This window comes from Orycteropus afer, unplaced genomic scaffold (assembly GCF_000298275.1).
Source record: "Orycteropus afer afer isolate SDZICR_OR568_19922 unplaced genomic scaffold, OryAfe1.0 scaffold00042, whole genome shotgun sequence".
Classification (NCBI taxonomy): Eukaryota; Metazoa; Chordata; class Mammalia; order Tubulidentata; family Orycteropodidae; genus Orycteropus; species Orycteropus afer.
Window position 1 is genome coordinate 9,508,445 of NW_006921629.1, and position 12,018 is coordinate 9,520,462.

At 40.0% G+C, this 12,018-nt stretch overlaps 1 protein-coding gene across 1 annotated transcript in view; it reads left to right on the plus strand.

Moving 5' to 3' along the window:
* VPS53 (VPS53 subunit of GARP complex) overlaps positions 1-12,018 on the plus strand; it is a 192,548-nt gene that overhangs the window by 16,036 nt on the left and 164,494 nt on the right. The window contains exons 3-4 of the mRNA XM_007937432.2: positions 2,229-2,278; positions 4,928-4,994. Of these exons, the coding sequence (XP_007935623.1) occupies positions 2,229-2,278; positions 4,928-4,994 (117 nt within the window). The remainder of the gene's footprint in view (positions 1-2,228; positions 2,279-4,927; positions 4,995-12,018) is intronic.

The following is a 12,018-nucleotide window of genomic DNA, read 5'->3' on the forward strand; positions in this document are numbered from 1 at the left end:
GACTGGTGGGTTTGAACTGCCAGCCTTCTGGTTAGCAGTCAAATGCCTTAGGCACTACGCCATGAGAGCTCCAAAGATGCTGGTTTAGCATCATTACCTTTGGGAAGAACAGGCAAGACTAGGCAAGAAGAAGCCTTACTTTTCACTATATCCTCTCTTTTACTGTTTGAATTTTCAGTCATGTACATGTTTTCCCAACTTTAAATACATTTAAAACATATATTTTATTGTGATATAATTTTCAGTTTTCAGAAAAAGTAGAAAGATTCATGGATATCGTTCACCTAGATTCTCCAAATATTAACATTTTCAATAGATTTAAAAAAAAAAATGAAGAATGTGGGTTCTAGTAGATATAGGCAAGGTAGGAACTATTATGCCCATTTTGCAGATGAGGAAATAGAAACAGATTAAACCCTTGATCTCTACCCACGTAGCAAGTTAGTAATGGCAGAGTTGAGTTTTTAAAAGCCAGGTCCTCTGGCAACTCATCAGCTGCTCACTTGGCAGTGGTTTAGATCCCTTTTGGTTTTGAGGTGACAGTGGATTCCTCAATTAAAGTAACTTCTTTTCTGAGTTGTTTCTTTATCTTAAGTCTGTTCTTGGATTTCTGAGAATCCTGAGCAACATTGGTTTGGTCAGAAGATATGTGAATGGCATCATCTATGACATCTCAACACTTGTGACCTGTTTCTCTTACCAGACCAGTTGAAGTAGCTGGTAGCAATCGAGAAACACAATTCCTACAGCACCTCTAGTTGTTCAGTTGGGAGACAGGGAAAGAGTGTGTTTTTAAACTTGAGTGAAATGGTTATAAAACTGTACCATCTCTTCTCCATTAGGGGGCATCATTTCCTCACATTTTCTCCATTCTAAGGGTGGAAATGAGCGTTTTTTTTGTTTAACTATCATTGTCTTAAAAAACAGAAATATATTATAATTACGGTAGCAGTGCACAGTCAATACAGCAGTACAGCTTGAAGATATTGCAGGTTCGATTCCAGACCACCACAATAAAGCGAAGATTGCGGTAAAGCGAGTCACATGATTTTTGATTTCTCAGTGCATATAAAAGCTGTTTGTACCATACTGTAGTCTATTCAGTGTGCAATAGCATTATAAAAAAGTTAGAATATTCTGGAATTATCAAAATGTGACACAGAGACATGAAGTGAGCACATGCTACTGGACAAATGGTGCTGATAGACTTGTTTGACACAGGGTTGCCGTGAACCTTCGATTTGTAAAAAATGCAGTATCTGCAAAGCACAGTAGCATGAGGCATGCCTGTTACATGTGTGATTGGGAAATACTCATAGGCCAAAAGAAGGAACATTGAAATTCCTTTGCATAGATTACAACTATTAGTGTAGACTTCATTAGATTATAATCGCTATTATAAATTATAGTTGTTAGTATATATCCTTCCAGACTTTCTTCTAGTGAACCTGTATACTTAAAAAACAGAACAAAATTTATTGAAGTATAACATAGCTATAAAAAGGCACACAAATCTTAAGTGTACAACTTGATGACTTTGCAAAATAAATACAGCCATGTAACTACCACCCATACCACCCAGGTCAAGAAATAAAACATAACCAATACCTCAGAAGGCCTTTTTTTTTTTTTTTTTTGACTCTGTACACTCAACACCTCCCCCCAAAATAACTACTGGCCTGGTTTCCAACCTCAGATATTAGTTTTGTCTGGTTTTGAACTATATCAATGAAGTCATACAGTATCTACTCTTTTATGTCTGGCTTTTTTGATGCAGTATAATGCTAGTAAGATTTACCTATGTTGTATGTTGCAGTAGTTTATTTTGTTGTGTGAACATGTGATCCTATCTACAAGGGTTCAACAAACCTTTTCTGTAAAGGGCCAAATAGTAAATATTTTAGGCTTTGTGGGCCACCCGGGCTCTGTCACAACCATCCATCACTGCCATTGTAGCGCAAAAGGAACCATAGGCCCTGCATAAATGAATGGGCGTGACCATGTGCCAATAAAATGTTATTTACAGAAATAGACACTGGGTTGGATTTGGCAACTCCTGCCAACTACTGCTACATGTCAAAGAAGAAAAACAGGTAAAAGTTGTATCATACTGTGTGATGAAGTGTTTTGAAGTTTCATAAATAGCCAATATAACTCATCATTTCCCTATGAAAGGAGAATGCCAGGAAGTGAAGTAACAGCTGGGCACTCTTTCTTCTTTATTGTAGTCTCTGGCAAATATAGACGAAGTTGTGAACAAAATTAGACTGAAAATAAGGTAAGTAACATCACATGATTTTTAATAATTCATGAAAAGCATGTTGTTTATTTAATCACTTTCTGGATCACACTTACCTGTGAGAACATTGCAGTCTCAAGTGTGCGATATATGGTCATTTTTAAAAAGAGAATGCTTTTGTCTGGATTTCTCTTGGAGCCTTGTGGCAAAGGATGTGATTCTTTGCTTAGCATTCAATTACTCAGAAAACAAGGAAGGAAGCAGTAAGAGATGTTATCCAAAACAGTAATTAGAAAAGGAGGCAGAAGCATTTCTGTTCTGTTCTTAATGGCTTTAATTCCTTAGTAACTTTACCTTTTTTTGTGTTCCTAAGGCTCAGATAGGAAGATGAGCTGGTCTGTGTGCTCCATGGCCACAGACAAGTGTGATTGGGTCTGCTGGCTGGCCTGAGTGGTGGCCTGGGATTAAACCTTGTGATTAATCCATGATGTGATTGTTTGGGATGAGCATCAAAGGGCACTGTCCGGTTCTGGTTTATCCACGTGATAATCCACTGCCGTTGAGTCAGTTCCCACTCATAGTGACCCAACAGGACAGAGGAGAACTGCCTATAGGGCTTCCAAGGCTGTAAATATTTACAGAAGCAGATTGCCCCATCTTTCTCCATGGAGTGGCTGGTGGGTTCGAACCACTGACCTTGGGGTTAGCAGTTGACCACTTTAACCATTATGCCGCCAGGGTTCCTTTTGACATATGATGCTGCTGCTCTTCTTATGTGCCATCAAGTCAGACCCAATTCATAGCAACCCCTCCTTGGGTTTCTGAGGCAGTATCACTATGGAAGTAAATTGCCCAACCTGAAAAAACATCTGTTCATCGTATTAATAGGTTGATGCCTTTACTTTAGGAGCTCTTGTGGCATAGTGCTTAAGGCATTTGACTGCTAACCAGAAGGCTGGCGGTTCAAACCTACCAGCCACTGCTCAGAAGGAGGACTAGGCAATCTACTTTAAATATAGTTTTTTTGTTAAAAAGAATTTTTTATGAGGGGAAGCATTTGTTTTGGATTCAGGAGATCATTTTTTTCCCTTACAACCCTTGAATTTTTAAAAATTGTTTTATTGTGGTTAAAAAGAATATGTATATGTATGTATATATGTGTGTGTGTATATATATATAGGTATATATGTATGTATGTATGTATCTCCAATGTTTTGAGATACTTATCTCAAAAGATACATATCTCAAAATATTTGGGGTGTGTGTGTGTGTGTGTATGTATATGTGTATGTATGTGTATATATATATATATATATATATATATATATATATATATATGCAAAGAAGCCTCTTCATTGTTTTAATGGACTTGGACTTGAGATATGAAAATTCTGGTAGTGGCCACTAAAATTATCTAGTTTGTCCAGAAAATAGAAATGCCCTAATGATCTGAAAATGATTTGTCAGTCAGTTATTTTATATATATATATATATTTTAAAATTTTTATTGTGATTTGAGTGAAAGTTTACAGAGCAAATTCATTTTTGTTATAGTAGTCAATACACGTTTGTTTCATGACATTGACTGCAATTTCCCACAGTGTAATAGCCCTCTTCCTATTTCCTCCCTTAGTTACCTCTTCCCTGTATCCTTCACTCCCACACACTTGCACCCCTTCCCACCACCTGTCTCCCTATGCAAACACTGCCATTCTGTTCTCTCACGATTGATTGATCGATTGATTGCCCCAAGGAGTGTATCTACCTGATGTAAATGTTCACCCCATATGCCTGTCCATTGTTTGGTGAGCCAGTTATTTAAAATTCTCCCCACCATACTTTTAATGGATTCTTCAAATGAAAAATGAAGTTGACTGACTGGAGTTTTTCTGGTGGAGATGCCATTAAATGGCCCCGTGGAGCTCCAGGGGGAGGAGGAGCTGGAAGCCGCCCCTCTGTCTCATACACACGTTGCAAGACCAGGGCCCAGAGGGTGAAGCACTGATTAAATGTTTCACTCTAGCTCCTTGTGCCTTTTAAGATTCCTGAGGAAGTTGCTGAGGAAGGGATTTTGTGTGGGATCATTTGACCCCATTCTCTGGATTGTTCCCATAAGGTTTTAGCAACTTTGTCACTCCTGATTTACTCCATGAAAAATTGTATTGGTCCTTGCAGACAGCACTGAATATGAAATAGAAATAGCTTCTTCTTTTTTTTTTTAAAGAAAATAAAAAGAAGAAAAGAAGACTTCAGACCACACTGGCCTTGGGCTCCATATCTTACCATTGCTGCCCCACTTAAGGCCCAGGGCCCAGTCTTCCCTTTATCATTCACACCTGTTTGGTTTTCTGGACAGATAGGTGCAATCTAGAGGCTCTTGTTTGTGCACACGGTTTGCATTCTATTACTAACCTAAAAGTTGGCATTCGAACCTACCCAGTGGCACCATGGAAGAAAAGCCTGGTAATCTGCCTCTGTAAAAGATTACAGCCAAGAAAACCCATGGAGTAATTCTACTCTATAGCACATGAGTTGCCATGAGTCAGAACTGACTCGCTGGCAGTGGCTTTGGTGGTGGTTTTTAGATGCGGTCCCCACAGGTTGACGGATAAATTGCTGAGTCCTTCTTGGGATCTACTTAGAACAGAGACTATTTCAATGATTTGTATCCTTTAACTTTTCTGCTAGGAGACTGGATGACAATATTCGAACAGTTGTGAGAGGTCAGACAAATGTGGGGCAGGATGGAAGGCAAGTAAGTATACCTTCTTCCTCTATGCAAATTACCAAGGGTCCACAATGTCACTCTGTCTTCTTGCAGAGCACTTTCTCACTGATCTGCCCCATACACAGCAGAACATATGCATGGCTTGTCCCCCAGCAGCAGGTGTTAGCTGCATAGAGCGGCCAAGGGTTCTCTCGGTTCTCTTGGACCAGGAGCAAACGTTGCAGCGCAGCTCACCCACCACCAAGGGAATGCAGGTTCCAATGGTAACACCAAAGTTTCCTTGGGTTTCTCCTTATGTCAGATGTCCCTTGTGCCCTCCTTTATTTTGTGTATGAAATAAGGTTCCAGCTTTAGTTTACCAGCTAAGTTATTGGAATTTTGCTGTCGTTTTTATTGTTACAAAAGATAATAACTTGACATAGCTACAAAGCTTCATACCTGGCTTTATTTGCAAGTACACCAAACCACTGCCATCAAATCGATTCCGACTCATAGTGACCTTTTAGGACAGAGTAGAACTGCTCCATAGAGCTGTAAATGTTCATGGAAGCAGACTGCCTCGTCTTTCTCCTGCAGAGCGTCTGGTAGGTTCAAACTGCCGACCTTTTGGTAAACAGCCAAATGCTTTAACCACTGCACCACCAGAGCTCCTACTGGCAAATATAGGTAACTGTAAATTCACATCAGAGTTTTTTGGATCCAGCCAAGGAGGGAAACTGGAAGGGAATAAAGGGTGAAGAGGGGGAGGAGTGTTCTTCAGTGATTGAGGGGCCATATGTTCTCTATTAACCATTCTCCTTTTCATTGGATTCTGTTCTTCATTTCAGCATCATATTTCAGAAATTGCTATCATAACAGAAATGCTGAGCATGCCTTTTCTCGTCTACCTCTCTTACAGTGTCTGGCCTTCCCTTTTCAATACTAATTGAGTTAGGTAGCATGCACGCCTTTCAGTCATTCAGTTATGTTATTTGGCCTCTTTGAGATTTTTGAGTACAGCTATCTCATTCCTAAAAATATTCATTATGCTGCCCAGATTTGGGGGAAGGGTATGGAATCCTATATAGAAATTTCCTGTTTCCTTTGCTAGTAGCTCACAGGTATTATGTGTGAGTCTTCTAATTTTTGTTTTATCCATGTCTCTACTTTTCCCTACATTTTATGACTAACTTCTTTTCCCTCTCGTTTAGTAGTCATCTCCATTGGCTTATGTGTAAGTAATCTACCTTCTTCCATGTTGCTACCATTATGATCTGTGTATAGACACATTGGAGACTCTGGGTGGTGGAAACGGTTAATGCACTCAGCTGCAAACCAAAAGGTTGGCTATTCGAGTTACCCAGAGGCACCTCAGAAGAAAGACCTGGCTGCCTTGTTTCTGAAAAGTCAACCATTGAAAACCGTATGGAGCCCAGTTCTACTCTGACACACATGGGGTCACCATGAGTTGGAATTGACCCTATGGCAGCTGTTTTTATAGACATATTAGGTTCCTGTAACTGATCATATTTCCTGGTGCCTTGCTTGGCTCTTAGTTGTTTGCTTTTCCTTTTTTAAAATTTTTATTGTGATTTGGGTGAAAGTTTATAAAGCAAATTCATTTTCCATACAGCAGTTCACATCCATTTTGTCTCATGACATTGACTACAATTTCCCACAATGCAATAGCTTCCCTCCCACTTCCTCCCCATAGTTACCTCTTCCCTGTGTTCTTCCCTCTCGTGCACTCCTGTCCCCTGAGTTATGTCCCTGTACATACACAGCCCTTCTATTCTCCCATCATAGTTCTCTGCAAGGAGTGCATCTACCTAGTGTAAATGTTCAGCTCATATGCCTGTCTTTTATTTGGCTGGAAGCTGTAGGAGCGGGTTCAATTCTAGACCTGAAGGACAGCTAGGAGCCATTGTCTTGTGTTCCATCAGGCTCTATCAGACCAGCAAATCTAGTCCTTTTTTTTTTTTTTTTTTTAAATGATTCTGAGGTTTGTTCCACATTGTTCTCCCTCTCTATCCAGGATCTCCTACAGAGATCCCCCTCTGAGTGGTTGACAGTGGTAGCCGGGTACCATCTAGTTTTTCTGGTCTCATAATTGTATAAGCTGAGGATCACATGGTGTACCAGTCGCTTGGACTAATTGTTTCCATGAATCTTTGGTTTTCTTCATTCTTCTTTGCTGTGGATGAGGAAAGACCCATCATTGCATCTAGATGGCTGCTTGCAAACTTTTAAGATCCCAGTCACTACTCACCAAAGTAGGAGGTAGAACAATGTTTTGTGTAGTATGTTATGCCAGTTGAGCTTGATGTCCCCTGCAGCCATGGTCCCATTGGCTCTTAGTTCTCATCACTTGGTTTTTGTCTGTTGAAGTGTCTCCCATGAAGCACTGCTTCTCTGATAGATGTTGTTGTTGTTAGGTGCCATTGAGTTGGCTTTGACTCATCGTGACCTTATGTGCAACACAGCACAACACTGCCTGGTTCTGCACCATCCTCACAGCATTTGCTGTGCTTGAGTCCCTCATGGCAGTCACTGTGTCAATCTGCCTCTCTGAGGGTCTTCCCCTTTTTCACTGACCTTCTCTTTTACCAAGCATGATATCCTTCTCCAGGTCCCTTCTGACAGCATGACTAAAGTAGATGAGATGAAGTCTGGTCATTCTCACTTCTAAGGATCATTCTGGCTACACTTCTTCCAAGACAGATTTGTTTATTCTTCAGTAGTCCACAGTATTTTCATTATTCTTTGCCAATACCACAATTCAAATGTATCACTTCTCCTTTGATCTTCCTTATCATTGTCCAGCTTTCACATGCATATGAGGCGATTGAAAATACCATGGCTTGGGTCAGGCATCCCTTAGTCTTCGAAGTGACATCTTTGTTCTTTAACACTTTAAAGAGGTCTTTTGCAGCAGATTTGCCCAGCACAATAAATCATCTGATTTCTTACTGCTGTTTCCATGGGTGTTGATTATAGATACAAGTAAAATGAAATCTCTGACAACTTCAATCTTTTCTCTGTTTATTGTGATGTTGCTTATTGATCTAGTTGTGAGGATTTTTTCCTTTTTTTATGTTGAGGTGTAATCCTGAAGGCTGGAGTCTTTGATCATCATCTGTAAGTGCCACAAGTCATCTTTGAGCTAGCAAGGTTGTGTCATCTGCGTATCTCAGGTTGTTAATGAGTCTTCCTCCACGCCTGATGTCGTGTTCTTCCTCATACAGTCAGTTTCTTAGATTATTTGCTCAGATTGAATAAGTATGGTGAAAGGATGCATCCTGACATACATTTTTCCTCATTTTAAACTATTTAGTATCCCCTTGTTCTGTCTGAATGGCTGCCTCTTGTTCTATGTACAGGTTCCTCATGAGCACATCTGATAGATGAGACCCATGTAAATAGAGGTAATAAAGAGTACAAGGGTTGCCTGTAAACTCTTGTACTTTCTGCTCATTAACTTTTGTAAAGTATATCTAACCATATCTACCTTTTCAGACACCTCACTGGCTTCTCTTTACTAAGTTAAATCCACTTTCCTTTGCTTGACATTCAGGGTTTCAACCTGCCTCTTCAGTTTCATCTCCTCCTGTTTTTCATCCACTCTGAAGAGTTGGTGCTCTAAAGCCTGTCCTTTGTTTTCTGCACCCATGCATTTGTACTTCCTTTTGCCTGAAATACTTTCTCTATTCTATCTAGAGAATTTTCAGGGGTAGAGAGCCTACATTAATGGTGATAAGACAACATGGGTAGAGATAGAATGAGAATACAATGTAAATTATGTAACCAATGTTATCGAACTGTTCATGTAGAAACTGTGAATGATACCCTTCTCCAGGTCCCTGTTTGGTTGTGTCCATTACCACTAACCATAAATAAATAAATAAATGTATATATAAAGGGGGGTGGGGCAGGAAAAAATTCTTACCCATCTAAGGCCCAGCTCAAGTACTACCTTCCTTTATGAAATTTTCTGTTTGCCTCATCTGGATACACCAGAGAAATCAGAATTTTAGAATTACAAGAGACTCTGCTGTGATAGCATGATGGTTAAAGAATTAGTCCATCAACCAAAAGGTTGGCTGTTCAAACCCACCAGCCACCCCACGGAAGAAGGATGAGGCAGTCTGATTCTATAATGATTTATAGTCTTAGAAACTCCATGGGGGCAGATCTGCTCTACCCTATAGAATTACTGTGAGTCAGAATCAGCTTGATGGCAGCGGGCTTGGCTTTCGGCTTTTGGAACTCATCTGGCCCACTCCTTTCATTTTACAGATGAGAATGTTAATCCCAGGATCACTCAGTGAAATGTAAAATCTTTCTACCCACAGGCTCCCATAGCCCCTTGCTTGTGCTTCTCATTTGATTTTTTTGGCCTCCCTTGACTTTCTGGTGAACACATCTTGTCCTCTTGATCTGTTTATAAGCTCCTTGAAGGCAAGAACTGTGTCTTTCTCATCTCAGCATTCCTCAGTACACATACTTCATTCACATAACAAAATTTTCTTCAATTGTATTGACTAGTTGGTCTGTGTGAAATCGTTTATTAATTGCAGATAACCAAAAGCCCTTTACCGTAAGAACGTCACTTTGAACAGTATGTGAGTTTTTTAAAAGTGGTTTAAAGCTGGGCTTGTGTCTGAAGATGTCCAGTTTGTAACTAGTTGAAGTAATAACACTACTGTTTAGCTAAATGGCTCACCAGAAACTTTAGATCCTTAAGAGAGTCTTAGATGTGTAAAATCCCAAGAATGTGAACATAAAGTGAATGATTCATCAGGACATTTTGTCGCGTCTTGTTCTGGAGATATATATCTTGTAGTAATTTATGTTTCAACCTATGGAACACAGGCTCGCAGTGTTGACGAGCCAGGCCCAGAATTAGACAGCCTGCTGCAGGGATGTCACCTTCACATATTAATAGGTCACAGGTTGCTGCAGCGGAGCAGGTCATATTTCAGAGAGCAAGACCACATTTTTGAGAATGTTTAGATAGCATTTCAATCTGTGATGGAATTTTGTATTCGTCTCCTTAGAATCCAGACAGAAAGGAAGCCCAGAAGAAAGAATTGCTTTTCCTGTCATCCCGTCCATCTGTCTTTTCCACCAGTTTGTAGTGCAAGCTGAAGTAAAAACTCCCTGTGCCCCCCTAGGGAACTTTTTGAGTCCTGTCCTTGTCAACTGCTACTAGTGAAAAGCCTTGCTCTCCAGCCCTGGCTGGTTGGGGGTTTGCTGAAAGAAGCCTCTGTTTGACTGGCACAGACTTGGGAGAATTATGGATGTTCCAAAATATTGAGTTTTATAGGTCAAGAGGCCCACATTCCCCTCTTCCCTGGAACAGAGGACGAGTTTGCTTTCAGAACTTGTTTCCTAAGCTTCTGAGAAACATTCAGGAGGAGAGGAACACAGTCATTTGGACAAAAGGAAGTTCTCCTTTTATAAAGTAAATCATGATTTTATTCAACCAGACCAGATACACTTTTTTAATGTGTAAATGAGGGCAAATTATTTCTTTCATATTCGTGGTGTCTCTGGTGGTATAGTGGTTAAGGCATTTGGCTCTGATCAGAAAGTGGGTGGTTCAAACCCACCAGCTGCTCTGTGGAATAAAGAGGTGGCAGTCTACTTCCATAAAGATTTACAGCCTTGGAAGCCCAGTGGGGGTCGCTATGAGTTGGAATCAATTCGATGGCAGTGAGTTTGGTTTTAAGACATTTTTAGCAGAAAAGTTCTTTTTTGTAAAGCAGTTTTTCTGACTCAAATTATTTATTGAGAAGGAATGATTTAGAAATTAAAGACATAGGAAGGCAGTTCTTGAGTTTCTTGATATTTTTCTGAAATACCAGCTGTGTGGTTAGCGCTCTTCTTAACCTTTTGGAGGGTCAGTGATTGTTGACTACCTCCTCATGTATATGAACTTGACCTGGTCTAGTCTGGGACTTCATCTAACCAGACTATGATGTTCATACAGAGTTAATATAACTCTGAATTTTCCTCATTTTTATCTGGTGAAGTCTTCAGTCAAAAGCTTTTATTAAATGCCTGCATGTTTGAAATATTGTGGATAAATGAGTAAGTTCAACAAGTACCTGCTCTGTTATGCAATGAAACTTCTAGAGCTCCTCAAGAATTAAGATGGACAACTAGATGGTGACCAGCTACCACTACCAACTGCTCTGACTAGGGACACAATAGAAGGTTCCAGTTAGAATGAGAGAAAAATGTGGAACAAAACTCAGATGCATAAAGAAAGGCCAGACTTACTAACTTACAAAGACTGAAGGAACCCCTGAGACTGTTGCCCTCTACTCACTCACTGCTGTCGAGTTGATTCCTACTCAGAGTGACCCCTCCTTGGGTTTCCGAGGCGGTATCACTACAGAAGTAGATTGCCCAGTCTTCCTTCCCAGGAATGCCTGGTGGGTTTGAACTGTCAGCCTTCTGGTTAGCAGTCACATGTATTAGGCACTACGCCACCAGAGCTCTCAACTGTCTCTCAAGACACCCTTTTCTTTTTTAAAAAAATTGTGATTTAGGTGAAAGTTTACAGAGCAAATTCATTTTCCATACAGTAGTTCATATACATTTTGTCTCATAATATTGACTGCAAATTCCCACAGTGTAATAGCTCCCTTCTCACATCCTCCCCATAGTTTGGTCTTCCCTGTCATCTTTCCTTCTATGCACTCCCACCCTCCAAGCTGTCTCCTTGTACATACACTGCCCTTCTGTTCTCCCATGTTCTAAGACACCCTTTTAACCTAGAACTGAACTGAAGTCACTCCTAGAGGTCAGCTTCCAGCCAAATAATAGACTGGCCTATAAAAGAAACAGTAGTACTCATTAAAAGAAAATTTCATTGAAATATAATCTATGTACAGTGAAATACACAAAACTAAAGAATAAAACTTTTTTTTTTTTTTTAATTTGATTTGGGTGAAGATTTACAGAGTAAAATTCACTTTTCATACAGCAGCTCACATAATATACTTTGTTTCATGTCATTGACCAAAATTTACAATGCAACAGCTCCCCTCCCACTTCCTCCCCA